This window comes from Penicillium brevicompactum, assembly GCF_028827555.1.
Source record: "Penicillium brevicompactum strain IBT 35665 chromosome Unknown utg000009l_segment0_segment0, whole genome shotgun sequence".
Classification (NCBI taxonomy): domain Eukaryota; kingdom Fungi; phylum Ascomycota; class Eurotiomycetes; order Eurotiales; family Aspergillaceae; genus Penicillium; species Penicillium brevicompactum.
In genome coordinates, this window is record NW_026623212.1 from 1,726,402 (window position 1) to 1,743,878 (window position 17,477).

At 51.6% G+C, this 17,477-nt stretch overlaps 9 protein-coding genes across 9 annotated transcripts; 5 read left to right on the top strand and 4 right to left on the bottom strand.

Moving 5' to 3' along the window:
• Nucleotides 1-276: 276 nt before the first annotated feature.
• On the top strand, nucleotides 277-2,363 carry N7506_012097 (putative mRNA cleavage factor complex component Pcf11; the record flags this gene model as incomplete). The annotated part of the gene is made up of 5 exons (XM_056961388.1): nucleotides 277-441; nucleotides 506-910; nucleotides 963-1,853; nucleotides 1,911-2,258; nucleotides 2,313-2,363. The coding sequence occupies 5 exons, from the start codon at nucleotides 277-279 to the stop codon at nucleotides 2,361-2,363; spliced, it is 1,860 nt and encodes a 619-aa protein (XP_056805922.1).
• Nucleotides 2,364-2,656: 293 nt separating this feature from the next.
• N7506_012098 (Gfo/Idh/MocA family protein) lies at nucleotides 2,657-4,008 on the top strand (the record flags this gene model as incomplete). The annotated part of the gene is made up of 4 exons (XM_056961389.1): nucleotides 2,657-2,690; nucleotides 2,740-2,760; nucleotides 2,817-3,347; nucleotides 3,437-4,008. The coding sequence occupies 4 exons, from the start codon at nucleotides 2,657-2,659 to the stop codon at nucleotides 4,006-4,008; spliced, it is 1,158 nt and encodes a 385-aa protein (XP_056805923.1).
• A 341-nt stretch (nucleotides 4,009-4,349) lies between these two features.
• adk1 (adenylate kinase ADK1) lies at nucleotides 4,350-5,333 on the bottom strand (the record flags this gene model as incomplete). The annotated part of the gene is made up of 4 exons (XM_056961390.1): nucleotides 4,350-4,755; nucleotides 4,850-5,004; nucleotides 5,068-5,120; nucleotides 5,174-5,333. The coding sequence occupies 4 exons, from the start codon at nucleotides 5,331-5,333 to the stop codon at nucleotides 4,350-4,352; spliced, it is 774 nt and encodes a 257-aa protein (XP_056805924.1).
• A 495-nt stretch (nucleotides 5,334-5,828) lies between these two features.
• On the top strand, nucleotides 5,829-6,991 carry rpn8 (proteasome regulatory particle lid subunit RPN8; the record flags this gene model as incomplete). Its single annotated transcript, XM_056961391.1, has 2 exons — nucleotides 5,829-6,012; nucleotides 6,075-6,991. The coding sequence occupies 2 exons, from the start codon at nucleotides 5,829-5,831 to the stop codon at nucleotides 6,989-6,991; spliced, it is 1,101 nt and encodes a 366-aa protein (XP_056805925.1).
• A 487-nt stretch (nucleotides 6,992-7,478) lies between these two features.
• N7506_012101 (uncharacterized protein) lies at nucleotides 7,479-7,940 on the bottom strand (the record flags this gene model as incomplete). Its single annotated transcript, XM_056961392.1, has 1 exon — nucleotides 7,479-7,940. One exon carries the CDS (start codon nucleotides 7,938-7,940, stop codon nucleotides 7,479-7,481), a length of 462 nt encoding a protein of 153 aa, XP_056805926.1.
• A 79-nt stretch (nucleotides 7,941-8,019) lies between these two features.
• Nucleotides 8,020-9,895, bottom strand: N7506_012102 (Peptidase C19 ubiquitin carboxyl-terminal hydrolase 2; the record flags this gene model as incomplete). Its single annotated transcript, XM_056961393.1, has 3 exons — nucleotides 8,020-9,294; nucleotides 9,467-9,838; nucleotides 9,887-9,895. The coding sequence occupies 3 exons, from the start codon at nucleotides 9,893-9,895 to the stop codon at nucleotides 8,020-8,022; spliced, it is 1,656 nt and encodes a 551-aa protein (XP_056805927.1).
• Nucleotides 9,896-13,434: 3,539 nt separating this feature from the next.
• N7506_012103 (MYB DNA-binding domain protein) lies at nucleotides 13,435-14,373 on the top strand (the record flags this gene model as incomplete). Its single annotated transcript, XM_056961394.1, is given in 3 exon segments — nucleotides 13,435-13,532; nucleotides 13,546-13,893; nucleotides 13,971-14,373. 3 exon segments carry the CDS (start codon nucleotides 13,435-13,437, stop codon nucleotides 14,371-14,373), a joined length of 849 nt encoding a protein of 282 aa, XP_056805928.1.
• Nucleotides 14,374-14,749: 376 nt separating this feature from the next.
• On the bottom strand, nucleotides 14,750-15,614 carry N7506_012104 (tRNA (carboxymethyluridine(34)-5-O)-methyltransferase; the record flags this gene model as incomplete). Its single annotated transcript, XM_056961395.1, has 3 exons — nucleotides 14,750-15,215; nucleotides 15,333-15,457; nucleotides 15,519-15,614. 3 exons carry the CDS (start codon nucleotides 15,612-15,614, stop codon nucleotides 14,750-14,752), a joined length of 687 nt encoding a protein of 228 aa, XP_056805929.1.
• A 635-nt stretch (nucleotides 15,615-16,249) lies between these two features.
• Nucleotides 16,250-17,309, top strand: N7506_012105 (tubulin-folding cofactor B; the record flags this gene model as incomplete). Its single annotated transcript, XM_056961396.1, has 3 exons — nucleotides 16,250-16,525; nucleotides 16,688-16,907; nucleotides 16,969-17,309. The coding sequence occupies 3 exons, from the start codon at nucleotides 16,250-16,252 to the stop codon at nucleotides 17,307-17,309; spliced, it is 837 nt and encodes a 278-aa protein (XP_056805930.1).
• Nucleotides 17,310-17,477: the final 168 nt, after the last annotated feature.

A 17,477-nucleotide genomic window follows, 5' to 3' on the forward strand; every position in this document is an offset into this window, starting at 1 on the left:
AAGCATTAACAAGTTCTGACTATTTTTCCATCTTTGTGTCGATCCAAGAGACCCTGTTCCTTGGAACAAGGAGGATTAAGAAAAGAAAGTGATAGTTGAAGGCTAAGCCATTGCAGGCCCAAAAGCCAACCGAGAAAAGAGAGAGAGAAGAGAAAAAGAAAGAAGAAAAAAGAGGAACAGAAAGGAAAAGCTACGGAGTACCATTGACTCGCGATCCTTTCTTAGACTCGACTCGAACCCGACCCCGAACCCGACCCATCTCAACCCATCTCAACCATGTCTGGCCTCATCTCTGATGAGATCGCAGAGGACTATAAGAGTTCGCTGGAAGATCTCATTTCGAACGATGGTATTCAGATCCGGACCTTGACGGTCATTGCGAAGGAGAACACTGAACATGCCATGGCCATTTCCCGAGTCCTGGAGAACCACATCCGATCTGTATGTTTTATGTTTTCTTTGCGCCCTCCCCCACTGTAGTGTCGCTTTCTGACCTCCCATGTAGACACCCCCTCAGCAGAAGCTCCCCGCCCTGTATGTAGCGGATTCCATCGCCAAGAACGTGGGCAGTCCCTACACGCTGTTTCTGGGTCGCAACATGTACCAGACCTTTATGAATGTCTACACCCTAGTGGACAGCAACACACGAAGGAAGCTGGATGAGATGCTCAATACCTGGAAGCAGCCTGCCCCCGGTTCGCTTGACACCCGCCCAGTCTTCCCACCGGACATCACTCGCAACATCGAAAGTGCCTTGATCAAGGCCCGCACCGCTGCCCTTCAGCACCAGAGACCTCAGCCGGAGATCAACCGCGGTCGAGCAAACGGAACTCCCACCGGGTGGTCCAGCAGCACGACACACAACATGGCTCGCAATCAGCCAGCCCAATACCAGGGCCATTCCACATCGGTGAGACTGCTTTCATCTCTACTACTGCGCGAGACACTAACCCAGTGACCAGACTCCACCTCCGAATCAGCGCCAAGATGTTGACTTGAATCATCTCAATCGCGATGTGGACGGTCTCATCGCCGCTGCCAAGGTCGATTTTGCTAATAGCCCTTTCAACCCCGTCTGCCAACAACGCTTGAAGGCATTGGTGGATCTCCAGGCAATCCTTCAGACCCAACAGCTCACCCAGGACCAGCTGAAGCTGGTTCGCGATCAAGTCTCACAGCTTGCGGCCACAAGGCCCTCCGCGCCTCCGAGTGCGCCTACGCCCGCGCCAGTAACTGCGCCGGCAGTGCCCCAAATTTCCACCCCTCCAGTCCCACCGGCTGCGCAGCCCTTTCAGCAATTGCTCAACTCAGAGACCCTCGCTGGGTTGATCAAAGCTACCGCCGCGCGCCAGCAACCAACCCCGCCACCTCCAATGCCCGCCGCGATGCCGCAGATGCCTCAAATCCCCCAACAAACCGGCACCCCACAACCGGCAGAGAACCCTTTGATTGCGGCTTTGAGGGCCCAGGGCCTGTTACCCGCTAGCCCAACACCCCCATCCCTGCTCCCTTCCGCTTCTGCGACCCCAGCTCCCGGCATATCTACCTTGCCATATTTCATGTCCAATGGAATCCAACCCACCCCTCCGCCTGTGGCACAAGTCCCGGCTACCAACAGCACCTCTGGAGTCCCCATGAATTCGGCCTCTATGAAGATTCCCCGGTTCAACCTCATCGTCTCTTTGTACGACTCGCGACCCAACAGATGTGGAACCTGCGGTCGTCGATTCTTTGCGACCGAGAAAGGCAAGGAGATGAAGGCCCGCCATCTGGACTGGCACTTCAAGACCAACCAACGCATGACCGAATCATCCCGACGTGCACAGAACCGCAGTTGGTATGTCGATGAAAGGGTATGTTATCTCCATTTTCTGTTGCCATTCGAAGTATCAGACTCTAACCATTCACAGGATTGGATCAAGTCTCGCGAAGCAGGAGACGAGAATGGTGCCACAGACTCCCAGGCTACCAACGAAGGAGCTGCGGGCGATGAAAGCACCAAGCAGGAACCTGAAAAACCATGGATCCGGGCTCCCAACGACGCCACGCTCCGCAGTACCCCGTGTCCCATCTGCCAGGAGAAGTTTGAATCGACCTGGTCCGAGGATGTCCAGGACTGGATCTGGCAAGATGCTACTCAGGTCGGGCCTCGTGTTTATCATGCAAGTTGCTATGCCGAAGTCACCAAGGGTCCTGCTCCGGCTCGTCAGACCCGGACTAGCACCCCAGACTCAGTCCTTGGCAAGCGCAAGGCAGAAGTGAGTGATTGGCAGCTGTTTTGTATACTTTTGATCATAACTAACATATCACAGGGCATTGATTCTCCCAACCAGAAGACTCGCGTGAAGACAGAAGCGCTGTAACACATACACAACTTACTTGCATTGCATAGATGGCGTTACATAGCGAATTGATTTATCCCATACTCATACTCAGCTATTACACTACTGTCTCTCGTGCGATGCTTAAACAAATAAACAAATAGATAGGTAGACAGGTAGTATCATGACGTTGCGTGCCCCGCTCGGCGCATCTCCGGACTCCAGATTTGGCGATTATAAATATTGTTGTCTCCGCTGTCGGTTTCCCAGTATCTTTCTACTCTACACCTACGGAGTACACACCCTCTAAGACTTGTCTCGACTGAAAACTCATCATGGCACCACACATTGTTCGATGGGGCATCATGGGTACGTCCATTCGAGTTATTTCAACAACCAAAAGCTAATCCTCCCATAGCCACCGGTGGCATCGCTGAGAGTAAGACATACTAAATCTACCCGCTCAATGATATCACGAACTAATTCGTTTGGCAGTGTTCACCAAGGATATCTTGATCGACTCCAATGTCCGCGATGCTTCAGATGTGGCCCATCAGGTCGTGGCCGTCGCCTCATCCTCCTCGAAAGCTAGAGCCGAGCAATTCATCTCTGATCGCGGTATCAGCACCGCCTGTTCAGCGTATGGTGACTACGAGTCTCTTGTCGCTGATCCCAATGTGGATGTCATCTACGTTGCGACTCCCCACTCGCATCACTACCAGAACGTGAGACTGGCCTTGGAAGCTGGCAAGAACGTTCTCTGCGAGAAGGCGTTTACCGTCAATGCTGCGCAGACTAAGATTCTCGTCGAAATTGCCCGCAAGAAGAATCTCTTCCTCATGGAGGCTGTCTGGACTCGCTATTTCCCCCTCAGTATACAGATCCGCGAGCTGATCCAGAAGGGCGAGATTGGTGAAGTCCTCCGTGTCGTTGCCGATACGAGCTTTGGAGAGGATGTCGAGAAAACATGGGGAACTACTCACCGCATGGTGAACCCTGATCTGGCAGGTGGCTGTCTCTTGGACTGTAAGTTCATATCTGATTTTTATAGTCTCTGGGATTCTCATTCTATGGGCTATCGGATGATCGAAAAGCAGTGTAATTGACATATTTAGTGGGCATCTATTCCCTGACATGGGTCTTCCAGACTCTATACCACACCTTGCCCCGCGACCAAAGAAAGCCGCCTACTGTTTCCTCCCAGATGACTCCATACCACCTGACTGGTGCAGATGAGTCCACCACTATGCTCCTCAGCTTCCCCACCAGCACTCCCTCTAATGGCCCGCACCCTCAGCAATCGCATGGTGTTGCCTTGACCAATATTCGTGTCGCTGCCGACCCCGATGAGGCGGGATCTGCTGGTCCCTCCATCCGTATCCAGGGAACCAAGGGTGAGATTCAGGTCTTTGGCCCACCGTTCCGCCCAGTGCGGTTCCGTGTCATCCCCAAGAAGGGCCTGGGTGAGATTCGTGATGTTGAAAGCTCGTTCCCGGGTAAGGGTCACGGTATGTACTGGGAAGCTGATGAGGTTGCTCGGTGCCTTCGAGATGGCAAGCTCGAGAGTGAGGGCTTGCCATGGGAGGAAAGCATCGTGATTATGGAGGTCATGGACGAAGTGCGAAAGCAGGGCGGTTTGACTTATCCTCAGAAGATTGAGTCGACGGAGTACCCTTTGCAGCTATAAAGAGGACAAAGGGAATTGTCAATAAGGCGAAGGGATAAATAGACAAGTCCACACCCACTATAGCATGAAGGACTACTGCTACACGAGATCAGGTTGAAAATTCAATGCATGCCTTGAGTGTATTTGGTACTCTAAAGGTACACACATACTACTGTACATGGCGTTCAGGGGACAAGCCCAGGTCTATATGTGGACAATAACGCCAGTCATGCCTCCGAAGTGCCCCCAATTAAGAAAAACAACATAGGAAAACGGAAGGCATCGCAGAACCTGGACTGGTAAAGTTGTCCCAAATCACCCCCCCCAAATCCCTTTTTAGATGCAATCACACGTACAATTCCTTACTGGCGGAAGACACCGAGGATGCTCTTCCAGACCTGACCAGGCTCCTGGCTGGCGTCAATGCCACGCCAGATACCGGTCTTCTTGTAGTAGTCAACAACCGGGGTGGTCTGGGCGTGGTAGGTAGCCAGACGCTTGGTCAGGGTGTCGGCGTTGTCATCGGAGCGCTGGATGAGCGGCTCTCCGGAGACATCGTCCTTCATGTCAGCCTTGGGCGGGTTGAAGATCTTGTGGTACGAACGGCCGGAGGCAGGGTGGACGAGACGACCGGTGATACGAGCCACCAGCAGGGAGTCGTCAATCTGCAGCTCAACGGCGTGCTGGAGCTTCTGCTCGCGAGCGAGGAGCATCTCATCAAGGCGCTCAGCCTGGGCGACGGTACGGGGGAAGCCGTCCAGAATGAAGCTGTTGAAACACGCGTGTTAATGTTGACCGGGATTGCGGAAGGGGACGGGAACAGAGGAATTTCCCTAATAAGAAGGAATTGAGATGTACGCACCCGTTCTTGCACTCTGTGTTGTTGTCAAGCTCGCTCTTGATCATGTTGACCATGATCTCGTCGCTGACGAGACCACCCTGGTCCATGATCTTCTTGGCCTCCTTTCCGAGGTCGGTCTTCTTCGCGACCTGGGAGCGGAGCATGTCTCCGGTGGCCTATTTAGGACATGGGTCAGCGATTGAGCTCATGCTGTGCCCAGACAAACTCCAACGACTTACCAGGTGGCACGCGCAGTACTTCTCCTTGAGGTTGGGGGCCTGAGTACCCTTGCCTGGAAACGGTTAATATCGCGCTGACCATCCATCAGTGATTCAATTCGCATACCTGCACCAGGAGGACCCATCAGAATGATGCGCATCTGCTCAGCGACGGACTTGGGCTTTCCGCCATTGGCGAGACGGCCCTCGAGCTCGGACACCTTAGCCTCCAACTGGTTAATGGTGTTCTTCAGGCCGGTAACGGCCTCTTCGGTGATGGGAGCCATTGTAGATTAGAGAGGAGAGGGTGATGGATGGAAGAGAAAGACGGGAAACCGGAGAAATGGGGAAAGGGAAGAATCCGAGAACCTAGCGCCCGAGGTTCGGAGCACGGGCTAGGGACTTGCGAACTGTAGTATACTCATATTACTTCTTTCACCTTAGCAACCGACAACTTTGAATAGAGGATGGATTGTTATTAGTGTATTCATTTGCTGAATTATCTATACACATCTGACAGCAACTACTATTTTTCTATATCAATGTTTATACGCATCTCTGCTTGTATACTCTCCCCAATAGTTGGCAACTCTAGCCACACTGCTTACTAACACACCAGCCTCACTGCTTGTGGCGGAGAGCTCAGCATCTGGTGCATCATCGCTCTCCATCCATTCTCGTCTCACGTTGATCTGCTATTTTCATTGGTTTTGATTTGACATTCAAGCTGTAACTGTATCTACAGCTTCGTGTTCTTCCCTCTATACCATCTTTCTTTCACCATGCCTGCCACAACGGCGGACACGCTATCCCTCGTCAACCGCTCTGTGACGGTTGCCCCGTTAGTCCTCCTCTCCGTCGCAGATCACTATGGACGCACAGCAAAGGGAACCCGGAAGCGTGTTGTAGGTGTACTACTGGGTGAGAACTCGGGTGATAATGTCCGGGTATCAAACAGTTTCGCCGGTGAGTGCAAGCTTCAATCACACTCGAAAGAGATTCACTAACGTGTCTGGCCGGTGTTCTAGTTCCATTCGAGGAAGATGAGAAGGACCCATCAGTCTGGTTCTTGGACCACAATTTCGTCGAGTCGATGAGGGACATGTTCAAGAAGATCAATGCTCGCGAGAAGCTAGTCGGCTGGTACCACTCAGGACCCAAGCTACGTGCTTCGGATCTGGAGATCAACGAGCTCTTCAAGAAGTACACGCCCAACCCCTTGCTCGTCATTGTCGACGTACAACCGAAAGAAGTCGGTGTGCCTACAGATGCCTACTTTGCCGTGGATGAGATTAAGGATGTGAGTGTTATTGAACGCCCGCGCGCACTGGCCCGGAGAACTAACCAGCGTCTCTCGCAGGATGGAACTACAACCTCTCGAACATTCGTGCACACCCCGTCGATAATCGAGGCCGAAGAAGCAGAGGAGATTGGTGTGGAGCACCTCCTCCGAGACATCAGAGACGTCGCAGTCGGCACACTTTCCACTCGTATCACGTCGCAGCTGCAGTCCCTGCAAGGATTGCACCTGCGGCTACGCGATATCGGGCAATACCTCCAGAAAGTTCTCGACAAAGAACTGCCCGTCAACCATGCCATTCTGGGTAACCTCCAGGATGTCTTCAACCTCCTTCCCAATCTGTCCACTCCCCCTGCGACTCAGCGGATCAGTGGCCAGGAGCCACAGATCGAGAACAGCGAGTTAGCACGGGCCATGAGTGTCAAGACCAACGACCAATTGATGGCCATCTACATCAGTAGCTTGATCCGTGCCATCACCGCCTTCCACGACTTAATCGAGAACAAGATCCAAAACCGACAGCAGCAGGAGGAGAGTGACAACAAGCGGGACCAAGAGGCCAATGGTGACAAGGATGTGAAGAAGGCCGGGTCCTCAAATGACGAAGAGGAGCAGGAGAGTGACAAGAACAAGAAGAAGAACTAAGGGCTCTTTAATTTATCCTCGACAGCCTGGTCGATCGAGTGAATAATATGACATTTAGACTCCTATTTTTGCAAGTAATCTTCGTACCGATGGGGTATAGGGAGTAAAGTCTGATCAGAGTATGGTATACTTGGCAGAGTCCCAGTATTGGGATGTTTGCTGTTGTGTACGGAGTACTCCATGAATACTCGTAGATCCTCGTACCAGAACGTTTGTGTGCCTCTTTTGCGTTATCGAGTTTCCCCACAACCCTCCATTGGTGTGCAAACAGAGGCCCCCGAGCCCAGTTCGCTGCAGGTTTGTCTGCGAGTGCGCTCGTGTTGACTGCGAGATCTCGGGCCTCCCAATGCAGCCAGTGTTGGGAGGGTCCACAGCGGGCAAGAGATCAACAAGATCGGTAATTCAGTTGTCCAGGTACTCCGTACTCTGTAGGTGATGTGGGAGACTGCAGGTAGTGTCTCGATCTGCTTGGATGGTGTGACATCTTTCACCCACCCCATCCCGCACACCAGCCAGCCAGCTCCTCCTTGGAGATGAGGGTACCGTTCTCATTCCCGTTGCCAAACAGATCGGGACAGCGTGCATGCAGCACACAAGCTAGAATGTGTTTGCAGACCGGGGGCTGGGCTGTGCGAGCCAAGGTCCCGCCAAATGGGTAGGGAATATCCGGAGGATTTCTCATGGCGGTCTGGACATCCCGGTATGCAGCGAGGGCGAATGTCGGACAGCTACAATTCCATGCCTGTAGTCGAACCTCGTATCTGTCTGATGAGGCCGTGGAGGTGACCAGAAACAGCTCGACAGAGTCACAGTGGACAGAGTGGACCAGTTTGCGGTCGAGAATGTCCAAGGCTGGAAGAAAGTCATTTGGAAATAGACAGTGGAAGGTTAACATGAGAGGTTTAGGATCAGAAGGTAATTCCAGAATTAAACGATCAATAAACTCCATTTTGCAGAAAAACAGGTTGAAAAGAAGAATGAGAAAAAAGAACATCAATGCCATCTATTTAGCCCGCCTTGGAGCTTCGTTACGCACCACCGGCACCACCACCACCGGCACCACCACCCCCATCACCACCTCCTCCATCACCACCACCAACATCAGCTCCAGCGCCAGCTCCAGCACCACCACCACCTCCAGCACCACCATCAGCATCACCACCTCCCCCGTCAGCACCACCTCCAGCACCACCACCATCACCTCCGGCTACCTTCGTGCCCTTCTTCCCCTTCTTCCCCTTCCTCCCCTTTCTCGCCCTGCTTGCTTTGGTTGCATTGTCAATGGCTTTCGTCTTGGCCACCCTGTCCGCGCCTCTTCTAGGAGGAACTTGCAGGACCTTGTTTTGACCCAGTCCTTTCATCGTCAGATCGAGAGGCCTCGAACCATTAGGTGTGGTCAGGGTAACTCGAAGAAGGCCATGATGCTTCAAGCCCTGGATGATGCTTGCTTTTTTAGGCGCGGCAACTGCATCTGCATCTGCATTGGCGCCGTCATCTCCTCCCTCTGCTCCCTTTTCACCTCCTTCGGCGTCTTCGTATTCCTGAAGTAGCTTCTCCAGTTCGTCTGCGTCATTCTTCTGCCTCTTTGCATCCCTCGAATCTGCCCATGTGTCCCATTCTAACTTTCTCTTTGCGGCACCATCATCCCAGTCCTTGCTAAGCTGGGCTCGCTGATACTCAAAGAGCTTGCCGATGTATTCCATCATTTTTTCACCCTCCGCGGAACCGGAAAATGGCTGAGGTTTCTCCACGGGAGTCGCCTGGACGGTCGCGGTCATGTTGTTCAGGAGATCGGTCTCATTGAGAGGCTTCCGTCGGAATGTGAAACCGTAGGCATCTCCGCAGAATGACATCGTTTCGGCCATCTGCTCTCCGGTCATACTGACAGGCTTGCTGGCGTCGTCCAAATGAGTCCATCCCCCGTCCTTGCCTTTTACAAGAATGGTGTAATGGCCTCCCAGATCGAATTCAAACATGGCGTGATGCAAGATGACCGAGGTTAGCTCATATTCAACGTCGACCTTGAGTGAGTTGTATTTCTTGTCAAGCGTGAAATCTTGGAGCTTAATGGGATACTCGGTCTTTTTCCCTGGTCCTTCTTTGGTAAATCCCAGACGCTCCATGTGCACAAACAATATTTCTGGGGGGTTTGTGATCACCTCTCGAGAGGATTGATCACCTTTGCATAACGCGCATGCTAGCATGGATGTGTATGGCTGGCTTTTCACCGTGAGTGTGTCCTCAACGGTACGAGCCTTGGGATTCGCTTCGGAGCTCACTCGAAGACTGGTCGAATTAGTCCGCTGGGTGATTGTGGGATTACCGCACACTTTACACTGCGTGTGTTCAGTCGTCTCAAACCCAAATATCTCCTGGAGATCGGGTCGGCTTCGGCTTGGTCAGTTAAGGTCTCACTAGTCAGGGAACGGGAACCTACATCATCGGAAGCGTGTCGTCCATGAGTTGCTTACACACCGATTCTCGATACTCGGATGCATCTTCTTGTTGCAAGTTCGCTTCAGCTACATCTTTTCCCTTCCACCCTCGGAACAGTTGGTCGGTAAGAGCAGTGAACGCCTTGACAGTGCCGGCCCCGTCGGCGCCCCAGTAGCTGGTGGATAGATCGTGGAAGAGGCAGACCTTACAGGGTCCTCCATCCTCACCCATAATGCAGATATTGTTTTTGGGTGCATGGTGATTCTTGTACCAGTTCAACCAATTCAGGAACACCGGGGCATGCAAAAGGGCTTGAATGGCAGCGTTGCGGTAGCAGAACAATCCCTCGTTGACAAACCCTATGGTCGTCTTTGCGGGGATGGTCGCACCCCATTCTTTGGGGACGGATGACTATGGCCTGTTAGGGCATGTACTTGACAATATGGATTGAAGACTCACTCTGCCCATGTTCAGCTGGTCACTGGCGTATATTGGTTTTGTATTTTGGACTCTCTAAGCTGTATACTGAAATCTACACCCTCGAGGACCTCACAAGGCCCATATATAGACGCAAATGATCATGCCCTCAAAGAAAATACCGAGTGCACGACGAGCCTGGGGATTTCTTTGAGCGTTGAGCCCTTCTCGAAGAATGCTTGGTCCGTCGAGTGGCCATTCTTTGAACGTCTTCCGGCTCTTTCATCGTTCCAGTTTCAAATCTTCCCACCTTCTTTTGAACTGGAATCTGACTTCGATCGGATCAAAGAGATTTGGCTTTGATGCAAAAGGGTCTTCGAAAGGTCACTTCTTTCCAGATCTAAAATTAATCCTGACTGAAAGAAACTCGTGCGAACAAGACACCAGATGCCGGGGAGGGGATTGCCAGGAGCAAGCAAGGACCAGCGACCAGCGACCAGCGACCAGCGACCAGCGACCAGCGACCAGCGACCAGCGGCCAAGGACCAACGACCAACGACTCCATCTTGGGCATCCACGTCGAGACCACGACCTGACCTCCCACGGCCCAGTGGAACCTCGAGTAAGCCGATGCTGCCCAGGCTGCGACTCACCAAGCGGGGGGCCAGGGTCACGACGGTTGCGATCGTACCATATCGACAGCGAGGCTAGACAATCATTCACTTGTTTGGGCAGGAGTTAAGAGGGCGAGATCGACGGGAGCATCGAGGCGAGACCTTCACCTAATCTCCATCCTCGTATATAATCTTGAGGGAACCGGTTCCCTAGGTGTTTCAGATGAAAGTGGAGCGACGCAATGAGAATCCCCGGGACGGTGATTGGTCCAAGGCCCTCTTGACTGTGCAATAGATCCGGCCGAAAGCTGTCTCGACTTTGCTTCGGGCCTCGCTGCTCTCTATACATCCACTTGCCCAAAGGTACCGGAACTCGGGAAGGGCCCTCGTACCTTGTCCCTTGTCGACTCTTTCGATGGAGCTGTGACTCGTACCGGCCTATGGAGTACAAGTATACTCCGTACACCGTACACAGGACTTGTCACTTGTCACCCGTACTCCGTGGTAGCTCTGATCCACAGCACTGCCCAAACCGTTCCCAACGCCACCTTCAGCTGAGGGTGATCAAAATGATCTAAGTGGAACCCTAATCCCCTCCCTAGTCATCTTGGACGATGTCTCGTCAGTGTGTACTCCGTCGTGGCTAATCAGAGGTTAGTCGCTGTCTAGTCATGCGTAGTGTATGTAGCTAGTCGGTCTCTACAGGATGCCTCTAGTGGTAGCCACATGTCCAGTCACTCCTCTGGGTCCAGGGGCTCCAATAAGATTGCGGAGCTTCTCGAGAATAATGAGATGTATAATGAGATTGCCCAAAAAGAAAAAGGCTCCAAGGGAATTAAAGAGAAGGGAATAATCAGCGAAACAGATGCTCCGAAGGCAGAGAAAAAACGGGTCCAAACGGGTACGTGTCGGACATTTGGACGATCGTACAATAAATAGACGAATCCGCTCGGTCACTTCCACTTCAGTCGCTAGTCGCGATGATCCAACGTTTGCCCCTCCAGCCGCCCCCCACACCGTTATTTCTTCACATCTTAGCTCTTACAGCTTCTGGGCCTCTTAGACGTGTCCGGTCAGTATCTCACGAGGCGGTGACGCGACGCTACCTGATCGCCACTTCGGACATGACCCGGTGCTGCGCGTCTGTGCTCGTCAAGAATGGGTAGCGATCGTCTGTGAAGCATCCACTGGGTGAAGGTGATAGATAGAAAAACGAGTACTCCATACACTACAGAGGCCGAAAAAGAAAAAGAAAAAAAAGCGTGAGAAACAGGGAGATAGGGATCGGGAGTCCGTGACGGAAATGATGACAGGAAGAGGGTTAGCTTAGCTTGGGCCAAGCGGATGTTTCAGACTGTCGTGATCGTCAAGCCGGCGTTATTCGGGAAATGAGGGGGGAGAAGGAGGAGAGGAGAACAGAGCAGAGGGTTACTTAGAGAGAGAGAGAGAGTCGAGTACGGAGTCAAAGAGAAGTAGATATAAACGAAAAGAACTCGTGTTCCCTCGTCCAGCTGTTCGGGTCCAACGGTCTCGCATATGGATTATGTCAGCACCCCACTAGTCCCTTACTCTACAAACTAGTATATTAAGTATTCAGTATTATATATTCAGTATTCAGTATTCAGTATTCAGTATTCAGTATTCAGTATTAAATATTAAATACTACAGAATGAATACAGAGTAGAATTAAACAGGATACTCTTGACGCGTACCGAGCCCCGTAGTTCAAGATGAGACCCAACTCTGACACGTTAATCTTAATTCATGAACCGAGAATTCTAGACCGGCCAGATCAACGGGTCCAATTTAACAGGGGTCTGGATGTCAGGAACTGGTTGCTGGAGAGAAAAAATTGACGAAAAAATGGATGAAATAAAATGAAATCCAAATCTAACCATGGTTCTACAACGTCAAGCTTATATTTGGCTCCAGGAACAAGTCCAGAACAGTAGGAACCAGGTATGATTCATGAACTAGAATCACTGCAGACGGAGTAGTCGACTGGAACACCCGGACCCACCAGCATATACCGTCGAGAAATGAGGGGCAGAAATTCCCCGACTGGTTGAAAAGCCGAAGCTTGAACTGCCAGAGAATCCAAACCGTTAGGATCTGGATGCGCAACGGCACGGCATTAGCGTCTGGGCCGGCGAAGACCGCTCATTTCGCCCAAGGGTGATGCGGGTCTCCGTTTTAATTTGATATGGTAATTTTGGTATTGCCCCTCTTGCTCTTTGATGGAGGATAGTAGAATAATAGAATAATTAGTAGAGTAGAGAAGAAGAGTAGAATAGTAGAGTATAGTTCTATAGTAGAACTACTACTACTACTACTACTACTACTACTACTACTACTACTACTACTACTACTACTACTACTACTTAGTACTATCTCCTACTTCAGTACTAATAACCACAATCTAATATTCTCCATATAATACTAATACAAAACTAATATACTAAAGTAAACACTGCAGACTGCAGACCGATCAAACAATTAAAACCGGAGATTTTCCATACGTAACAAGCAGGTAAGAGGAGGTAACAGCAGGTAACAGCAAGTAATCTGCCAACACGGTCTAAGACTCTTTTTTAATTCTTTTTCCCATGCCTTATGGATCACCTGTCACTTGCTTGATCCCTGTTTCAAAGCGTTCTGGACTTGAACTGCCTCTGCTCTTTTCCCTTTTAGCTTCCACGGTTCCCGGCAACCCACTAGAGACCTTCGAATCCTGACCTCATTGCTGGCTTTCCCTTGACTTCGTTCTTTTGTCTTATATTTGACGATTATCGTGGTTTCATCTGTTCGAATTCGAACTCGACCTCTCTCTCTCTCTCGGGACTCTGTTTTATTCGCTTCTTTCCTGGATCAGAAAGAACAAACGGTCACGAGCACTGCGTCGGACCTGTGTCTTTAACTCTCCTTCCCTTTCTTGGCTCTTCCCCCGTTGCGACTTGACAGGTTCAATCCGCGCATATGATTGCGTTACAAAATCGGCCTATATTGCCTCCTGCCAAAGTGGATATCTCACTACTACTCAAGCCCCAAGATGAGGAAGAAGCCCCCAGCTCCGGGTATCCCCCCCAGATCCGTCGGGCCACCTCTGGGCTCCATGGGCATGATGATGCCAGGCCCCGCCGCCATGGCCGCCATGACCATGCCACCACTGTCCAAGGCCGGCTCCACGGGTGCCCCCAAGCGTCTCCAACCGTCACATACCTCCGAATCACCCGCCAAGAAGCAATCCAAGTGGTCCCCAGATGAGGATTCTCTGATCATCGAACTACGCGGGAGTGGGATGAAGTGGGAGGATATCAGCAAACGACTCCCAGGACGCAGTGCCATCAGTTGTCGCCTTCATTATCAGAACTACCTGGAACGTCGAAGTGAATGGGATGAGGATAAGAAGAACAAACTCGCCCGGTTATACGAAAGGTAGGCTAAAAGAAACCATTGAGCCTTCGAGGTGAAGTATGTATTCGCTAACCCCGACCTTTTTCCCAACTTGATAGATTCAAAGCCGAAATGTGGTCCAAAGTAGCGGAAGAAATGGCCATTCCATGGCGTGCAGCAGAGGCCATGCACTGGCAGCTGGGAGAGCAAGAGATGGCCCGCCGTGCGGGCGTCGTCCCCTTCTCCCTCTCCAGTGCGGCCATCGATCCCCCGACCACCACCAGAACCCGTCGTGCCAGCACCTCTCTCTCCCGGCCGAGAAAAGGGTCTCATTCACGCGCAATCCCGGGTCACATCCCAGGCTACCCACCGCAGCTTCCCTCTCTGGAAGAGCTCACTGCAGGGGTGCCCGCATACGCACCCCCTCCCCCGAGGGACTTTTATGGACGACCCGACATGGGCATTCCCCCACCGGGTCTCATGGGACCTCACTTGGGCATGCCCCCGCGGACTATGCCTTGAGACGAAATGACGATGACGCTTAAACGTCTTTCTTTGAGTCGCGACTTTTTTTCCTGTTTTTTCTTCCCCTCTTGTGTTGTTTTCTTTTCTTTTCTTTTCTCTTTTCCTCGTTTTTCGTCCGTCTACTTCACGTCGCGGACCGTTTCTTTGTTTTTCTCTTTGTGTTTTTTTTCCCACTGTTTTTCTTTTGTGGTTACGAATTGCATAGCGTCGGTTGGAGGTATATCGTGATTTGTGGGGGGACAAAGAATCGTATAGATGATTTCTGCCCCTCGGTGTTTGAGTTCTTCTTGTCTGTTTGCAGAACTTTTGGCCGGACCAATGCAAATGGATCTTTCTCCATGACTCCGAGGCTGGTTCTCGGAGCACATGCGTTTCAAGCCTGACCCGTCTGGGGTGTCGCGATCGCCCACCAGTTATCCTTCTCGTACCCGGACTCCAGCACTCGACCGCCCGCGTTCTCAATGTCCCGCTCCAGCTCCCCTTCCTCATAGAGGTGGTAGTAGCGGTGGAAGGTCTGGGGTTGGTCTCCCTTGCGCACCCAGGGGACCATCCGATCCTGTTCATCGCCCTTGTCCCAGCCTCGGCGGCTGTTCTTTTGCTCGAGCGCCCAGGCGTAGACCAGGACCTTGCCCCCCTCGTGCGTCGGTGAAGCCGGCTTCACTGTGCGCAGGATCTCGGCCACGGCTTGAATTCGCCGAGCCGGAGTGGACAGATGGTGCACCACCGCAATGGAAATGGCAAAATCAAATCTTGCGTCCTGGTGCGGGAGCTCTAGAATATCGGCCACTACGGTCGAATGCGGCTGGTGCTGCAGGGCAATCCGAGCCAGGTTTTCAGATCTGACACCGCGTCAACCATGGACTCGTCAGGGACCTGGGGGTGAGGGAACAGGGCGTCTCCGAGATAGTAGACACCATAGAAAATCCCCAAAAATTCCACATCATTCTTAAACATACCTATCTGAAGCAACGATAAAGACATCTCGATTGACCATTAAATTCTTGCCGTTCCCACAGCCTACGTCTAATCCCACGGCACCGGGCGATAATTCCGTGAGGAAACGCTCGACTATCGGCCAAGGCTGAAACAGTGGGTTAGCTGGCCGTTACGAGGGGGCAAGGTGCTGCCGGGGCGAAACACACCTTGTATCGGGTCGCGGAGAAATGCTGGGCAATCTGCTGGTACACCTCGTGCACATTCTCCTGCTCATAGGCTTCGCCATTCTGTTGAGAAGCCATGATGACCGGTGGGAGTGAGAGGCGAAGAAGTTGAAAAGAAATGAGAAGTTGATATCACGTGTCTTCGGGTATTAGCTTAGCGATGGCCAACTACTCTCTACTTTTGTATCTCTTCCATATTCCCATATTCCCATACTCCCATACTCCCATACTTCCATACTCTTATATTGGCCACTACATACACAGGGATTGGAGTTGCTAGAATGAAAAGAAGTCAAGGAGACCCAAATTGGACGAAGGCATTGAAAGACAAAAAGAGGAAATGAAGGGAATCCCAAGATTGATGTATTTACAGTATATTACCAGATTTCCATTCCTCCCAAGGCAAAAGGCAAGGATATAGTCCAAATCACAGCAGTCGTACAAACAACAAACGAACCCGTTCCTCGTGCGACTGTCCAACGTTCGATTCGATTCTCAACAGCGCCTGTTCATGGTGCTGACTAAGCATCGAGGGGATTCCTTTTTCTGTCGAGCCAAACAACCAGAACAGATCAATTGTAAGTACATCCTGACCGGTGACTCTACAATGGATGTATCTCGCTCCTTGAGAGAGGAGCAGAAGAATCAACATGCATATCCGCCGTGAAGAGCTTTGATCATCAGTCCTGACCCCTCTTCATAGGACCTGAACCATGGCGTTTCAACCCACCCCCATGGATGTGTCCGTCATAATCACCAATGCGGCGTTGGCCAAATCGGGGTCCTCGGAGCCCAGGTTCTTGACTGAGCGCCGTATCACCCCAACCTGGACGATCATGCAGGTCAAGGGGAAGTTGGAGACCATGACTGGTATCCCGCCGGGATGTCAGCGCTTACGGGTGAAGGTTCCCGGTCGACCTGATCAATGGGCTGATGGAGATGATCGTTTGATCGGGGACTATGGGTTGGTTAAGGGGACGGAAATTGAGGTTGGTTCTTCTATCCTGCCCGTCAATCTTGCCTTTCTGTGCCGCTTCGATCTGTACCATTGGGAGATGTTTTGATTCGAGTCAAGAGGCGAAGCAGAGGCAAATGGCCAATATTTATCGGCAAAGGTCTCACTAGAATCCAAAACTCATTGACATTGCCAGGTCAACGACAGCCGTCCGCCCACCATGCGGGCCAATTTCACCGACTTGTCCAATGTCGAGAAATACGAGTTGCCCGCTGATGCGTACGAAGCTCGCTCAGACTCCGTTCTGGCCTGGAAAAAGAACCAGAAATTAGGTCGATTCGACCCAAACGCCTTGTCACCTGAGGAGTCGTTGCGCCATCAGGTTGAGAAAGACCAGACTGAAATTCAGAATCGAGGTTCGTAGAGGCACGTATCCTGAATACATTAAATGTGATCTAATGAGAACCCCAAAATCAGATATCGCTGTTTCCAAGAGAGCGATTGTCTTGCCTTCGTCTCCACCACACATTCGTCGTGGTACGATTCGCTTCGTGGGACCCGTTCCCAAGATCCCAGTCACGGGTCCGGGTCGTGAGCTGCAACAGAGTCCGGATCTACCAACCGAGCTTCAACCGATCTGGGTTGGAATCGAGCTCGACGAGCCGATGGGAAAAAATGATGGTAGCATAGGTGGCCAGCGCTACTTTGAATGCCTAAGCAACAAAGGTGTCTTTGTGAAGCCTGAAAAGGTTGAGGTGGGAGAATTCCCACCATTGGGTCTAGACGACGAGTTGGACGATTTGATGGAAGAGATCTGATGAGCTTATTATAACAAATAGTTATGTATGCTTAGACGAATTGATACATGGTCGACATATTGCAATTGGTTTGCGGCCCTCGGTCCCAGTCCCATTTGCTCTTCCATCACGAATTACCTCCAAAAACAAAAACATCGCGGAGAGTACATGGGCGAGGAACGCCAATAT